Source organism: Falco rusticolus, chromosome 4 (assembly GCF_015220075.1).
Source record: "Falco rusticolus isolate bFalRus1 chromosome 4, bFalRus1.pri, whole genome shotgun sequence".
Lineage (NCBI taxonomy): Eukaryota > Metazoa > Chordata > Aves > Falconiformes > Falconidae > Falco > Falco rusticolus.
In genome coordinates, this window is record NC_051190.1 from 68546227 (window position 1) to 68558941 (window position 12715).

General features: G+C 41.7%; 1 protein-coding gene across 14 annotated transcripts in view; it reads left to right on the plus strand.

Annotated features, from left to right (window-relative positions):
* Positions 1-12715, plus strand: part of ABI1 (abl interactor 1) — an 82005-nt gene that overhangs the window by 18068 nt on the left and 51222 nt on the right. For all 14 annotated transcript variants that reach the window (XM_037382666.1, XM_037382668.1, XM_037382655.1 and 11 more), the window contains exon 2: positions 5185-5352. In XM_037382666.1, coding sequence (XP_037238563.1) covers positions 5185-5352 — 168 coding nt within the window. The remainder of the gene's footprint in view (positions 1-5184; positions 5353-12715) is intronic.

Below are 12715 nucleotides of genomic sequence, written 5' to 3' on the forward strand. Positions count from 1 at the left end.
AGTGATCTCTGGATTTACAGTTCTTGATATTCAATGTAAATTATTAGACACTTGACTCAGTAGGTAAATATTATCTAGCATGTATGGCATATTTAAAACTTCGAAACATATTACTGCAGCTTGAATATGGAACACTTGGTCTAAGCTGAACATACATTGTGAATAGTTTAGAAATGCATAGGCCTTTTGCCAATAGCAGGCAAGAAGTAACAAATAAACCCTTAAGACCAGCTTGGAGTTATTAAAAGCCTTACCAGATCAGTGAAGCAGCAACTTCGAACTCATAGATGCATCCAGAATTTCCACATAATGTTAGGAGCACTTGCTTTAGGGAGGTTTCAGTGCTCCTGTTTTCTGAGTGGGGAAGCCACTTTTCAGAAGTATGTTCCTTCCACCTTGGTATGTCCCCAGCTAGTTCTCAGGGAAGTTAAGTACTGAGATCTAGGAGTCTCCAAGCCACTGCCTGGATGTGCATGTTCACCATTCTATAAAAGTATTTCCAATTGACTGGAAAAATGAGGTGCCTGTAGATTGTAGCAAATTCAAGCTGGAAGTTTTGGCTAGGTGTATGTTGTTTTGGTTGTTTTGTGTTTTGATTTAGTTTTTTTGGTAAAACTTCATTCCTGACCTTGTTGGGAACAGTTGTCTGTGTTAAAATGGCAGGACCTTAGTGAAGGAAGCAGAACTTTGAAACCTCAACTGTAGTATCCGTCTTATCAGGAAGTATGCTTTCTGTGAATGTCAAAGGTGAGTAAATGACAACATGAACAAAAGAGAATACAAATGGGCGTATTGATGACTTTGGCATAGCTGCATTCTGTGAATGCTAATGTGATAAAGATTGCTAAATCCATGTGGCAGCTGATTGTAGCAATCCTAATTTTCTCTTTAATTGATTAATGAAAGGTGTAAGTCTTTTTAAAAGATGACAACCAAGATTTAAACCTAAACAATTATCTTGTGTTTACTTGTGAAGCAAACACAAATGTATTGCACTGTTGAATTCATTAAATGTGTATGAGCAATTACAGCAAAGGCATATAAAACTGAGTGTGAAGTTGTTTCTGTAGCTTGATTGCTGAGAGTGTTCAAACCCTTGAACAGAATGCCAAACATCTGAACAGGTATTGGGCACTGAATAATTAACAGCTCTGTTCAGCTTAGTGACTGTTTGGCTGCTTTAGGGCAGTGCTCTGTTAGTAGTTTATCCTGGATGGGTTTTTCTGTGCTTGAGTTTGGACATATTCCAACAGCTGAAGATGAAAAATGTGGAGCAATGCATGCCACGTACTGAGGAGGCAAATTAATTTCTTTCTGCCAGGGCAGCCAGTCTTGGTGTGATCTGATGAACTGCTTTCTGACCCTTTTCAAGTGGAGCCAGTCCTTCTGGTGGGGCGTTTTTCTTACAGGGAGTTTCAAGCACAGTGAATGGAACTGAAGTGGGAAGCGGGGAAAACAGAGGTCAGAGAACAGATGATGAGAGTATGGACTGGTATGATTGCAACAGAAGGTTGGGCTTCTGAAGGTGCTTTGCAGTGTGAGCTGATGTGATTTTTTTGGGTGCAAGTTTGTACCTGTAGTTGTGCGCTGCATGAACTAGATGATGGTGGGAATTAGCTGAGAGAGAAAGCTGGAGGGCAGATGGTTTGAACACTGCAGACACTATTGTGGGGATATGCCTTTGTGGGTGGCAGTTTGGAGAGGGGAAGAGAAAAATTGGCAGGGTATATGACTTGTAAAGATCAGCTGCTGAGTGATGGACAGGTTCCTCATCGTTTGACCTTGATGTGTCACTGAACTGAAGAATTGGTAAATAAGCTCCTACTCTTTTTTTTTTTTTTTTTTTTTTTACTGTGGCAATTGTTTGGGTACAGAATCAGTTTTCTACTTTACTATAGTAATTATGTGACTTTTTAAAGGAAGTTTTATTATACAAGTTTGCATTTGCCAAAAATACATGATATGCAGTGTGGAATGCCATGCAAGTTTAACTGTCTTTTCATGTATTTGCTTGGTTTATAGGAGGAATTTTCTTTTTAGTGTTAAACATAGTTACGTGAAAGCAATTTCAAACTGCAATTTTGCCATAGTAACATGAATGTTAAGGGTGAACTAGGCATACAGGTGGGAGCTTATTTTGAAAGGGAAACTTCAAAAGCTGTGATATTCTGGATTTAGAGAATATTCACTTTGCTGCTAAAGGCCACTCAAACTTCTGTTTATATCAAGGACTACTGGAGAAACAACAGTATCTTTAAAGCTTTTGATACAGGATCATAAAGTAATTCTGAACTTGTTAGGAAAACAAGTCAGTTGACAGTCTTTAGATTGTGTTGTCATTAAAATTGAATAGTTAACTGGTGCTCATATTCCAAAATATCTGAAGGCATGTAAATGTGCATTATCTTCTATACCGCTTTTAGTTTTTGCTTAAAGAGAGGTGAAAGTAACAGTTTAAGAACATTGGGAATCCTGGCTCCCTCCTGTTGCTGCTACATAGCTCTTGGCTTCTCCTTCTCCTCTTCCCCTTTTGCTGGCTGTAAAGCTTTTAGCTTGTATCTTGTGGATGCCAGTAGTTCTAATTAAGAAATGCAAAAGACTATGTCAGGTTAGTTCTAATCTAAACTGTTAAACTCTAAACTGAAATTGCCTGAATTATCTGCAAAGCTTGAAAATGTTTCTAACCTAATTCTGCTAGGACATGCAATATGTTCCACATCAGAACTGTGTTCATCTAATCCATCTAGTCATTTGAGCAAATAACTAAAACCTTAGGTGCTTAGGCAAATGAGGGTGAGGCATTTGATCAACAAATCATTAGAGAAGAAAAGAAACTTTTTATACAGTGAGGTTTTCTCGACAACACTCAGTAATTGAGTGCCATGGCTTTGTAACCTGTTAGTGTTCAGCGTATCCGTTAGTTGAAACTTTGTAGTAAGAAAACTGCTTGAGTAAAGGCTATAGATCTCCAGTTGAGCTTTTATGAAGTTAAACTTGTGTTGACTGCTGCCTTGTTGGCTGTGTCTACTTCAGTAAACCTTTTATTTCAGTTATTGGTGAAGTTGCTACCTGCATTTTCACTGTTGTCCAGGGTGGTAGAAGTTCAAGTATAAATAATCAGTTGGGTTTTTTTAGGCTTCAGCTCAACAGGAAAGTGTTTTTAAAGTCACTGCTAGTGGCAATTTGAAGTTTAAAATGCCTCTGGAAAGCCAGGGTACTTTGGGAAACTTGCTTCTTGAACCTTTAATAGTTGCTTTACAGATCCTTCACCACCAAAGTTTGTTTTCTAAAGAAGCAAAATGACTCACTAATGTGTTCTGACAGCTAGAAATGTCAATACTCTTTTTAGGTGGAAGATAGCTTTGTTTGCATTTGGAAATACTAAAAAAATTGGAGTTTTGCATGGTTTGGCCTTTGTACATGCAGTAGCTGTTTTTTTACCTTTTGGCAACAGATTGTATTAAACTGTTCTTGCTGCTTCACATTGTAGAAGGCATCTGTATGTGAATCCATTTGAAGGATGGCATTAACCAAGTGTCCTAAAAAGTGTAAAAACTGCTAGGAATGTTAATCATGATTATGAACAATTGTATGGATTTGGGGGGGAATTCACCTGTGTTTAAAAAAAGACAAATCTTTAATTAAAAGGTAGCATAGCATAGCTTGTGTTGCAGTATTTAGGTCATGCTGCAACTTTATAATGTATATGAACAGTTTGCCTTCTGATTCTCTCCTTAAAGCAAGAGCTGATTCTCTCCTTAAAGCAAGAGAGACAAGAAAGATTCCTTATTAGCTGTTGCATCTTTTCATACTTGAACTCAGGTGCAGATTTAACACTTGGGGGTGTTAAATGAAAATACTGAGGTGAAGGAATAGAGGCAGCCTTTAAGAATGAATGAGTGCATGGAAACTGGGAAGCACAGGGCTTAGTTGAATGCAAATGGAATTTCTTAGTTTCCTGACTTTATGGTTAATACTGTAACTGTTGCATACAGTGTATGTTGAGTCTTATTCAAAGAAATCAACAATAAAAATAGAAGACTAGTTGGAAGGGACTATTAATATGAGCCTCTCCTTTTGGTTGCTGAGATCAACTGACTGTTCCACAAATAAATAAAATGAGGAAGAAACTATGCTAGCACTGAGTCATCATATACTGCAAATCCTTCCTTATGCAGTGCACCTTTCCTACAGAGGGAAGAAAGAGACTTCTGGGTAGCTGCAGTTTGCAGGCTGGGTAAACAGATGAAGTACATGGCCTCTGCTGCCAGCTCCCAAGCTGTGATACAGGGAGCACTTCAGAGTGGGGTGTGTGCATTTTCCAGATGGATTTTTCTCATCCTGCCAGTGAGAAGGGACTGATTTGGGTCGTGTGATTCAAGTCACGTAAGCAGTTGCTGATCTTGGACAGTAACCTGCCCTCTGACTAGGGAGCAAGTGCCTCAGGACAGGTTGAGGACTTCAACTTAGCAAGGTGTGATTTCAGCGGGAAAGTGATCCTTTTATTTTTGCCGTTCAGGGGGAAGCTGTGCTCCTTTCTGACACATCAGAATGTATGTGTCTTCTCAGACATGATGACTTCCTCAGCTGTCAAGGAAAGTTTATTAGGCTTTTGCCTGAGGAGGGATAGTTTCACAAATACTCCCTGCATGCAGGAGCCCTCTGTGCATACCATCATGATGCACTACTTGCCCTTCTCCTGGGCCGTGGGAATAGTAACCCGCATAGCTGGAGGGTTGGCTTTGTAGGTGGCATGTGCAGTAGGGGACACGCAACTGTGGGAAAATACTTTTCTGTCTTTAATGGGCCTGAGCTGCATGACCTCATAAGAGATGGCAGAAGCTGCATTTCAGTGTTCCTGGGGAATCGGAGGCTTTTTGGGAAACGAAGGGTTGGACAGGCTTTAGAAACTCAACTGTAACACATCACAATAGTGTGTTTTCTACTGAATGACTTGGTGTTTTTGGCATATAATTCTATTATGGTTAAATATTTTTCAAATTCTTTATCTTCCTTATTGAGAATTTTTTAAATGTAGATGCAGATAGAGTACTTTGCACACTCAAATGTTCTTAATTACAGATTCTTCTAAATATAGGTTGTATTTTTATGTTCTTGTCCTTTTCCCCCATACCCCACCCTTTTCCTGGACTTAAGCAAACGTCTTGTTCTCTTGCTTTACAGGCTCCAGATAAAAGGAAAGCATTAGAAGAGACCAAAGCCTACACAACCCAATCTCTAGCCAGTGTTGCTTATCAGATCAATGCACTGGCCAACAATGTATTGCAACTGCTGGACATCCAAGCCTCCCAGCTACGGAGGATGGAATCCTCCATCAACCATATCTCCCAGGTAATCTTTTTTTTTTTTTTTTTTCTAATAGAGGACTGACAACACTGGAGAAGGCGTTACCTTTCTCTTGTATTGAGCTGGATAGTTTATGTTGATTTCTCTGAATTCTCTGAGTAACATGATAGAAAATGGTAAGGCTTTTTTCTTTCAGTATTTATGAAAGCCACTTTGTGATGGAGCTCAGGACAGAAGTAAAACAGTTCCTTTATCAAGAAGCACTGGGATTATGTTTGGTTTAAAGCAGGAGTTAATTACTTCGGATTCCAAGAACTGAAGCTACAGTTGAGGGAGGGGTGGAGAGGATTCTCTTTCTGAAGGAAATCTAGATAAAATACCACTGCTCATATGGTACTTCTATTAGCGTTGCAACATATGCAGTAATCTCATTTGTTTTCATACCTTTGCAGGATGTAATTACATGAGCTGTGTGAGAGGGAGAGCCTCTTTCTAAGCCAAAGCAGTTGAATGAGCTGACCTGACTTGTACTGTGACTGCAGTATTGCTGGAGTTGATGTGGGGAGCACATGGAAGTAGATGACAGGAAAGAACAGGCTTGTCCCTGTCAGTGACAGCTTGTGTTCCCTTGGCTGAAGTGTCACCCTAGCTGGCTGCTGCTGAGGGGGTAGAGTTGCTGCTGCTGCCTGCCTTGTACCTGATCTGGCATTGGTCTGATTGTATGCTAACTCAGCCAAAAAATGTCTGCTGCATTTAGCCTGGAAGTGGCTTATTGCATCATCATGTGTGTCCCATACTAGTGCCAAGCAAGGAGGGAGGGACAGGATCCACTCAGTTCATTAACTCCTATGTTGCTGTTCTCAAGTGGGCTTGAGTGGGTTGTTGAGGGCCCGGTGTCCGCTCTATCATATGCTCTTATTGAAATTCAGTTGGATCTTTGGCCTTTGTCCTATGCCTGTCTGAGACATTTCATAAACAAATCTCAGAGGATTCATCCTAAAATGTTCTACAGTGCAGCCAGTGAGTTTAAAACCTTTGTTGGTCAACTGGTACCATTAGTGGTCCACCTTAGACCAAATACTTGAATAGAAATGCGTCTTACGGTCTCTACTGTCTGTCTCCTCATAGGATCTGCTAACCTGTTTACTGTTATTTCAGAGTAATTATGGTTTCTAAAAGATCGTTGTTAAATGGCAGCACAGTGGTGCACTGAAAGCATGTCAGCAGGGTGAAGATTCCAGTGCATGTGGAGGGGCCCTCCTAGTAACAAACCTCTCAAAAAGGCTTGTCAAGTTAGTGTGTGCTAAGAACTAAACAGTGTTAAAAGCTGTATCAAGTGTTTAAAAAGTGCCTTCCACTGAAACAGGAAAGTAGGAGGAAGTACAATTGCTGTAGATAAGTTCCTTGTTCTGTCAAATGTTCAAAGATTTCTTGATGCTAGGATTATGACTACCTCTGAAGAAATGACTGGGTAAAGGACTTGAACCTACAGGTTTTCCCAAGCATTGGATGCTCTTTTGTACTGAGCACATCTTTTCTTATGTGTTTCAGAGCTGCAGTGTGTGTGTGTGAAGCGATTATTGTTAAATTCTTACTGGCCTGCTGATACGACTAACTAGCACAAAAGGTGTTAACCCTCTGTACTGTTGCCACTTGAATTGAAGGCACTATGCTGAAAGCTATTGAGTCACCTGATACATGAACTGTTTGCTAAAGACTGTGAACAATCAGTGCTTTGTAGAGCTTTTGAAGAGTGTTTAGCAAGGTCACTTGCTTGTAGCTTCTGTCCTGGTTGGTCTTTCCTGAAACTAATCCTTGCTTATAAATGAACCTCTGCAGACTAATTTTGTAGAATTAAACTGGATACAGATAATGCATGCATACCAGCTCAGCTATTTGCTTTGAATTGTTTCTGCTTAAATGCTTCAACTGCGTATCTTAAATCTGCTGTGCAGTTGCTTTGATAGACTGTCTAAATTTTCCAAGGTCTCCAGAGTGTCTTTCATTTGTATCAGTTGTGAATATTTTCATGCCACTAAAGCATGTGGATGAACGTATTCTCAGAATGGAATTTTTCATGTGAGAAGTATTGCCTAGAAATGGAGATCTGAGGATTGCCAGTCAAATACTCAATTCTGGGTTTTGCAGCGTAGAGCAAGTATCTGTGAAATAAGGCACAATTTGATAGTTTTTCTGGTTAAAATACCTTTCTTCTTTCTATGGAAGAAAATTCTGTGGTTCTTCTGACCTGCAGGTGCTTTTTGTTCCCCTACCATGTTTCAGTTCTCTGTGCATTTTCCAGAAAGACTCTAGGCCAGATGGCTGGATAGCTAATTTTGATTAGTAGCCACTCAGTATTTTTCCTAGCTATGTACCTTCTTCAATGGAAAAAGCACTCATGAAAAGTTAGGTGATGGAGTGGTGTGTTATATTCTTGTTACTGGAGCTTAATTTTACAGATGGAAAGTTTGCTTGCTTTTATAGGAAAAAATTAATTCAACTTTGATTTCTTCTTGAGGGCAGAGAGGTTTCACATGTGTAATCACACTGTGGTAAGGGAGCACTGCTCTGGGTACATGGAGGCAGTGAACAGCTCCAATGGTTTTTGCATAGCAGCCACAGCAAAAGCCTGCCCAGCTGCATCTATATTTTCTGTAGTTATATTTTCTGCTGTAATGTGTGGGTCTGGAGTGATCTGCCATGTAATTATTTACTACACCTAGTATACAGAGCTGTGCACATACAGCTAAGCTCTTTGGCTTAAATCCTTGATATTGACTTTGAGTTTTGCCAAGCTGACATGACTTTCCCAAGCTGCTCTGATGTGGTAGAGCAGAGACTTTAATTGCTCTTCTGGAGAAGTTTGCAAAGCTTTCCAGTATAAGAGATCCTACTCATCCTGTTCAGTAAGATTTGGGGGAAAAAGAGCAAGTCTATCCTTTGGACCAATTGCATGTCAAGACTTCACTAAAGGTATTAAGGTTAGCAAATGTGACGCCCATTTACAAGAAGAGCCAGAAGGAGGATCCAGGGAACTACGGGCCTGTCAGTCTCATCTTGGTGCCAGGAAAGCTTATGGAGCAGATTATCTTCAGTGCTGTTATGTGGCACATGCAGGACAACCAGGCGATCAGGCCCAGCCAGCATGAGTTTATGAAAGGCAGGTCCCGCTTGATGAACCTGATTTCCTTCTGTGACAAGGTGACACACTTAGTGGATGAGGGAAAGGCCATGAATGTTGTTTACCTGGACCTGAGACCTTAGTAAAGCCTTTGACACCATTTCCCACATCATCAATCATCCTCCTGGAGAAACTGACTGCTTATGGCTTGGGCAGGCATACTCTTCGCTGTGTAAAAAAACCTGACTGGATGGCTGGGCCTAAAGAGTTGTGAATGAAATAAATCCATCTGGTGGCCTGTCACAAGTGGTGTTCCCTAGGGCTCAGTACTGGGGCCGGTTCTGTTCAGTATCTTAATAATCTAGGATTGAGTGCACCCTCAGTAAATTTCAAGATGACACCAAGTTAGGGGGAGTGTTGATTGCTGGGGGGCAGGCAGGCTCTGCAGGGGGATCTAGACAGGCTGGATTGATGGCCAAGGCTAGTTGTAGGAGGCTCAACAAGAAGAAATGCTGGGTCCTGCACTTGGGGCACAACAACCCCATGCAGCGCTACAGGCTGGGGGCAGAGTGGCTGGAAAGCTGCTGGGCAGTGGAAGACCTGGGGGTGTTGGTTAACAGCCGGCTGAACATGAGCCAGCAGTGTGCCCAGGTGGCCAAGAAGACCAACAGCATCGTGGCTTGTATCATCTGTGGCCAGCAGGACTAGGGAGGTGATTGTCCCCCTGTACTCCATACTGGTGAGGCTGCACCGCAAACACTGTGTTCAGTTTTGGGCCCCTCACTGCAAGAAAGACATTGAGGTGCTGGAGCATGTCCAGAGGCGGGCAATGAAGCTGGTGAAGGGTCTGGAGCACAAGTCTGATGAGGAGCGGCTGAGGGAACTGGGGTGGGTTATTCTGGAAAAAAGGAGGTTCTGGGGGACCTTGCTGCTCTCTACAACTACCTGAAAGGAGGTTATAGCGAGGTGGGTGTCGGTCTCTTCTCCCAAGTAACAAGTGTTAGGATGAGAGGAAATGGCCTCGAGTTGTGCCATGGGAGGTTTAGATTGGATATTGGGAAAAAATTATGTGCTGAAAGGGTTATCCAGCATTGCAGCAGTCTGCCTGGGAAAGTGATTGAATCACCATCCCTGGAGGTATTTAAAAGACACATAGATGTGGTGTTTAGGGACATTGTTTAGTGGTGGACTTGGCAGCGTTAGGTTTACAGTTGTACTCAATGGTCTTAAGGGTCTTTTCCAGCCTAAATGATTCTGTGATTCTATATGTGCCTTTAGACTCCCTGCTATGAGCTTTTTGTTGCAGTCACTTGCATTGTGTATTCCTGTCAGTTCCTATTTGATGCTTGTTTGTTTTTATTTGCCTGGAGGATGGCCATACTTAAAAGAGAAATTTCAGGTAGGAGTTGAGCTAATTTTGATCCAAGATGTGAAAGAAGGGGCAGCCCGAGTGCTGCACTGTTGTGGTGTGCCATTTCAACTTTCCCTGTGGGACACTGGTGTGTGAAAATGTAGTGGAGAAAAGGACTTGAACCCCATCACTGGTGACTTGTCCATCCACAAATCCTAGGCAGCAGCAGAGCAGCAGTTCTTCTATGGTATAGACATATGCTATGTTGCAGACCAAAAAGAAATTTTCTTTGAAGAAGATGGAACAGCAATAGCCAGGTGTTTTGCTTTCTTTGTAGCATATGAAGTATAAGGTGTCTGGAATAGGTAGTATTTCCTTTGTAATAATTTTAGGGAAGATGAGTGAATACATGGACTGGGCAGCAAAAGAGGAAGCTAAGGGTCAGCTTGCAATGAGAGACCTCGGAAGACAAAGGAAGGACCTTGCACATTGAGGTGGGGAAGGAATGAAGACCTCAACATTCAGCACGTGGTGTTTCTTGGTGTGCAGCATCTAAATAAACCCAGGATTTTTTCATGTACCCTGATGATGAGTTAAGCAGGACACTGTATTTATGCTCTGATTGTGCTTTATGCTTCATTACGTTTATTTCCTATGTATATTAAATGAGATTGTGATTAGCTGTTTAAATCATGGTGCTAATTTGTGCTGGTTTTGCATGGGTTCCTGAGCCAATGAGTTAATTCTTTAAAAATAAAATTAAAAAATCCTCTCATATTCCTCTCTTGATTCTGAAAATTGGTGTCTTCTAGTAGAGGAGTTAAGTTCAGCTCTTCATAGCTTGAATATTTGACAAGGGAAAACTGCTCCTCTAGAAATTTGGGACTGTGCTCTTCTGACTTTTTGTTGGTCTCCCCTCTTCCCCTCTTTCTCTTGGGAACAGGAGCTGACTTAAATGTGTACTTTAAGATAAATTTTTTGCTGCTTCACTTCCACAAACTTGCAGGTAATGAAGCTGGGACAGCCAGATTCCTCAGAGGGGGAGGGAGGTTGACAGGGACACATCCTTGTTTACTGTGTCAAAACTGAAAAGTGTAACAGATCAGTGCTCATACTTATGTCAGAGCAGCTGCAGTACTGGGTGTAGCAGCTATTCCTTTTCTTTTTCCCTTGACATAAACACTTTTTAAATAGCTCAGTATTTAAATCCATGCCTCTTGAAGCATGAAGCAAGCAATAGACTCCTTTTTAAGAAAGGATGGTTTGCACCAGTAAACACTGCACCCCTTAAACATTCAGTGTTAAGATTTTCTTCTGCATCTGAAAGCTCTCCTCTAATGCAAAATAGGGACTATTACAAAACAGTGTTTTGAAAGCATAACTCTTGGCAAGAAAAAAGTGCATCTTTTGTCACCATTAAAAGTTAGAAGGTTTTACAACTATTAAAAAACCCCAACCAAACAAAAAAACCACAAACCCCTGAACTGGTTTAGAATAATCTTGCTTGTTACCATCCATATCTAGTTCACTGCATGTGTAATTCAAATACCGTATGCAAACAGGCGGCCAGATGCCTTCTGTTTCTATGGTATGCTTGTCTAGGTGAAATCAGAGGCAATAATGAAACACACAGATGTTGTCTTTTCTTGTAGGACTTCTGAAACTTACAGCTGTAGGGTATGTTGAATCACACACACCACCCCGATTCCCAAATACTAAGGTGTTTTCCATTGGGCGAGTGATCAGTGAGGGCTGATGTGGATTAGGTTTCAGTGAAGATCTTCTGGGGGCTTGAAGGGGTGAGCTCTTAAGTAGTAGCAAGTTGAGAACAAAGTAACCAGTGTTTGATGGCAGGGAAGAAGAGCGCAAGAGCTGTTAGGTGCTCAGCAGACCTCTGATGTTTGAAGATTCATAAGGCAGTGGAGGTATAGTGGGAACACTCGAGGTCTCAGTTTGTGGGAAGGAGCCTTCTCTCAGACTGTGTGTGTGTCTGCCCTTCACATTAATCTAATACTGCATTCAGGGATTGTGGTATATGATCACAACACAGTTCAAATTCATGTTTGCAAGCCAAGAAGCAGGAAGGGGTTAGAAAATGTGACTAATCATCTGCTGATGAGCGTGGATGCTCATGCCTAGGAACAAGCAATTATGTAAAGTACTTTTAGTACACTTATGAATGGGAGCAAAAGACCTGTCCAGATCCTTTTACTGATGACTCTCCTTCCAAAGGATATCTGTTCAGCTACTTTTACCCTGAAATTGCCTCTTTAAAAAGAGGAGGATGCTTAAAACTCTGGTGGTCTCTGATACGAAGAACACATGGGCTGGACAAAGGGACTGTTAACAGGAAAGAAAATTAGCCAGAACTAACAAGTGGTTGATGGCTGTGAACAAGCAGGATTAATACTGAAGGCCAGACTGTTCAGGACATAAACTGTGTCCTCAGCAAATCTGGGGATAACTCTTAGGAAAGGTCATTCACATGCTGAATGGCAGCGCTTCAGTGCAGAGGAACCTTGAGAAACTTGAGGACTGAGCCAGCAAAAACCTTGGGGAAACTGGTCAAGGTGAAAGGCCCTATACCTGAGGTGGAATAACTCCCTGCCTTTGTATGTGCGGGGAGGTGACTGAGTAGCCATCCTGCTGAAAAGGAGCTAGCGTGCTGGTGGATGCTGTGCTGAAAGTAAGCTGACAACACGAGGCCATCTGAATAAGTGAGACCATGTGGCAGGGACATGTTGGGTAGAGTGTGGCTGGCAGATGAAGGGCCGTGATTATCATCTGCTCTGCAGTGATGAGGCTTCACCTGGAGCACTGTGTCCCTTTGTTTTGCATTACCTCTTGCCTTGTTCAAGAGTGATTCAGGGAAACTGGGAGGTAGTCTAGCAGAGAGGGATGCCGAGATGATTGGGAACATGGAGCATGCATGCAGC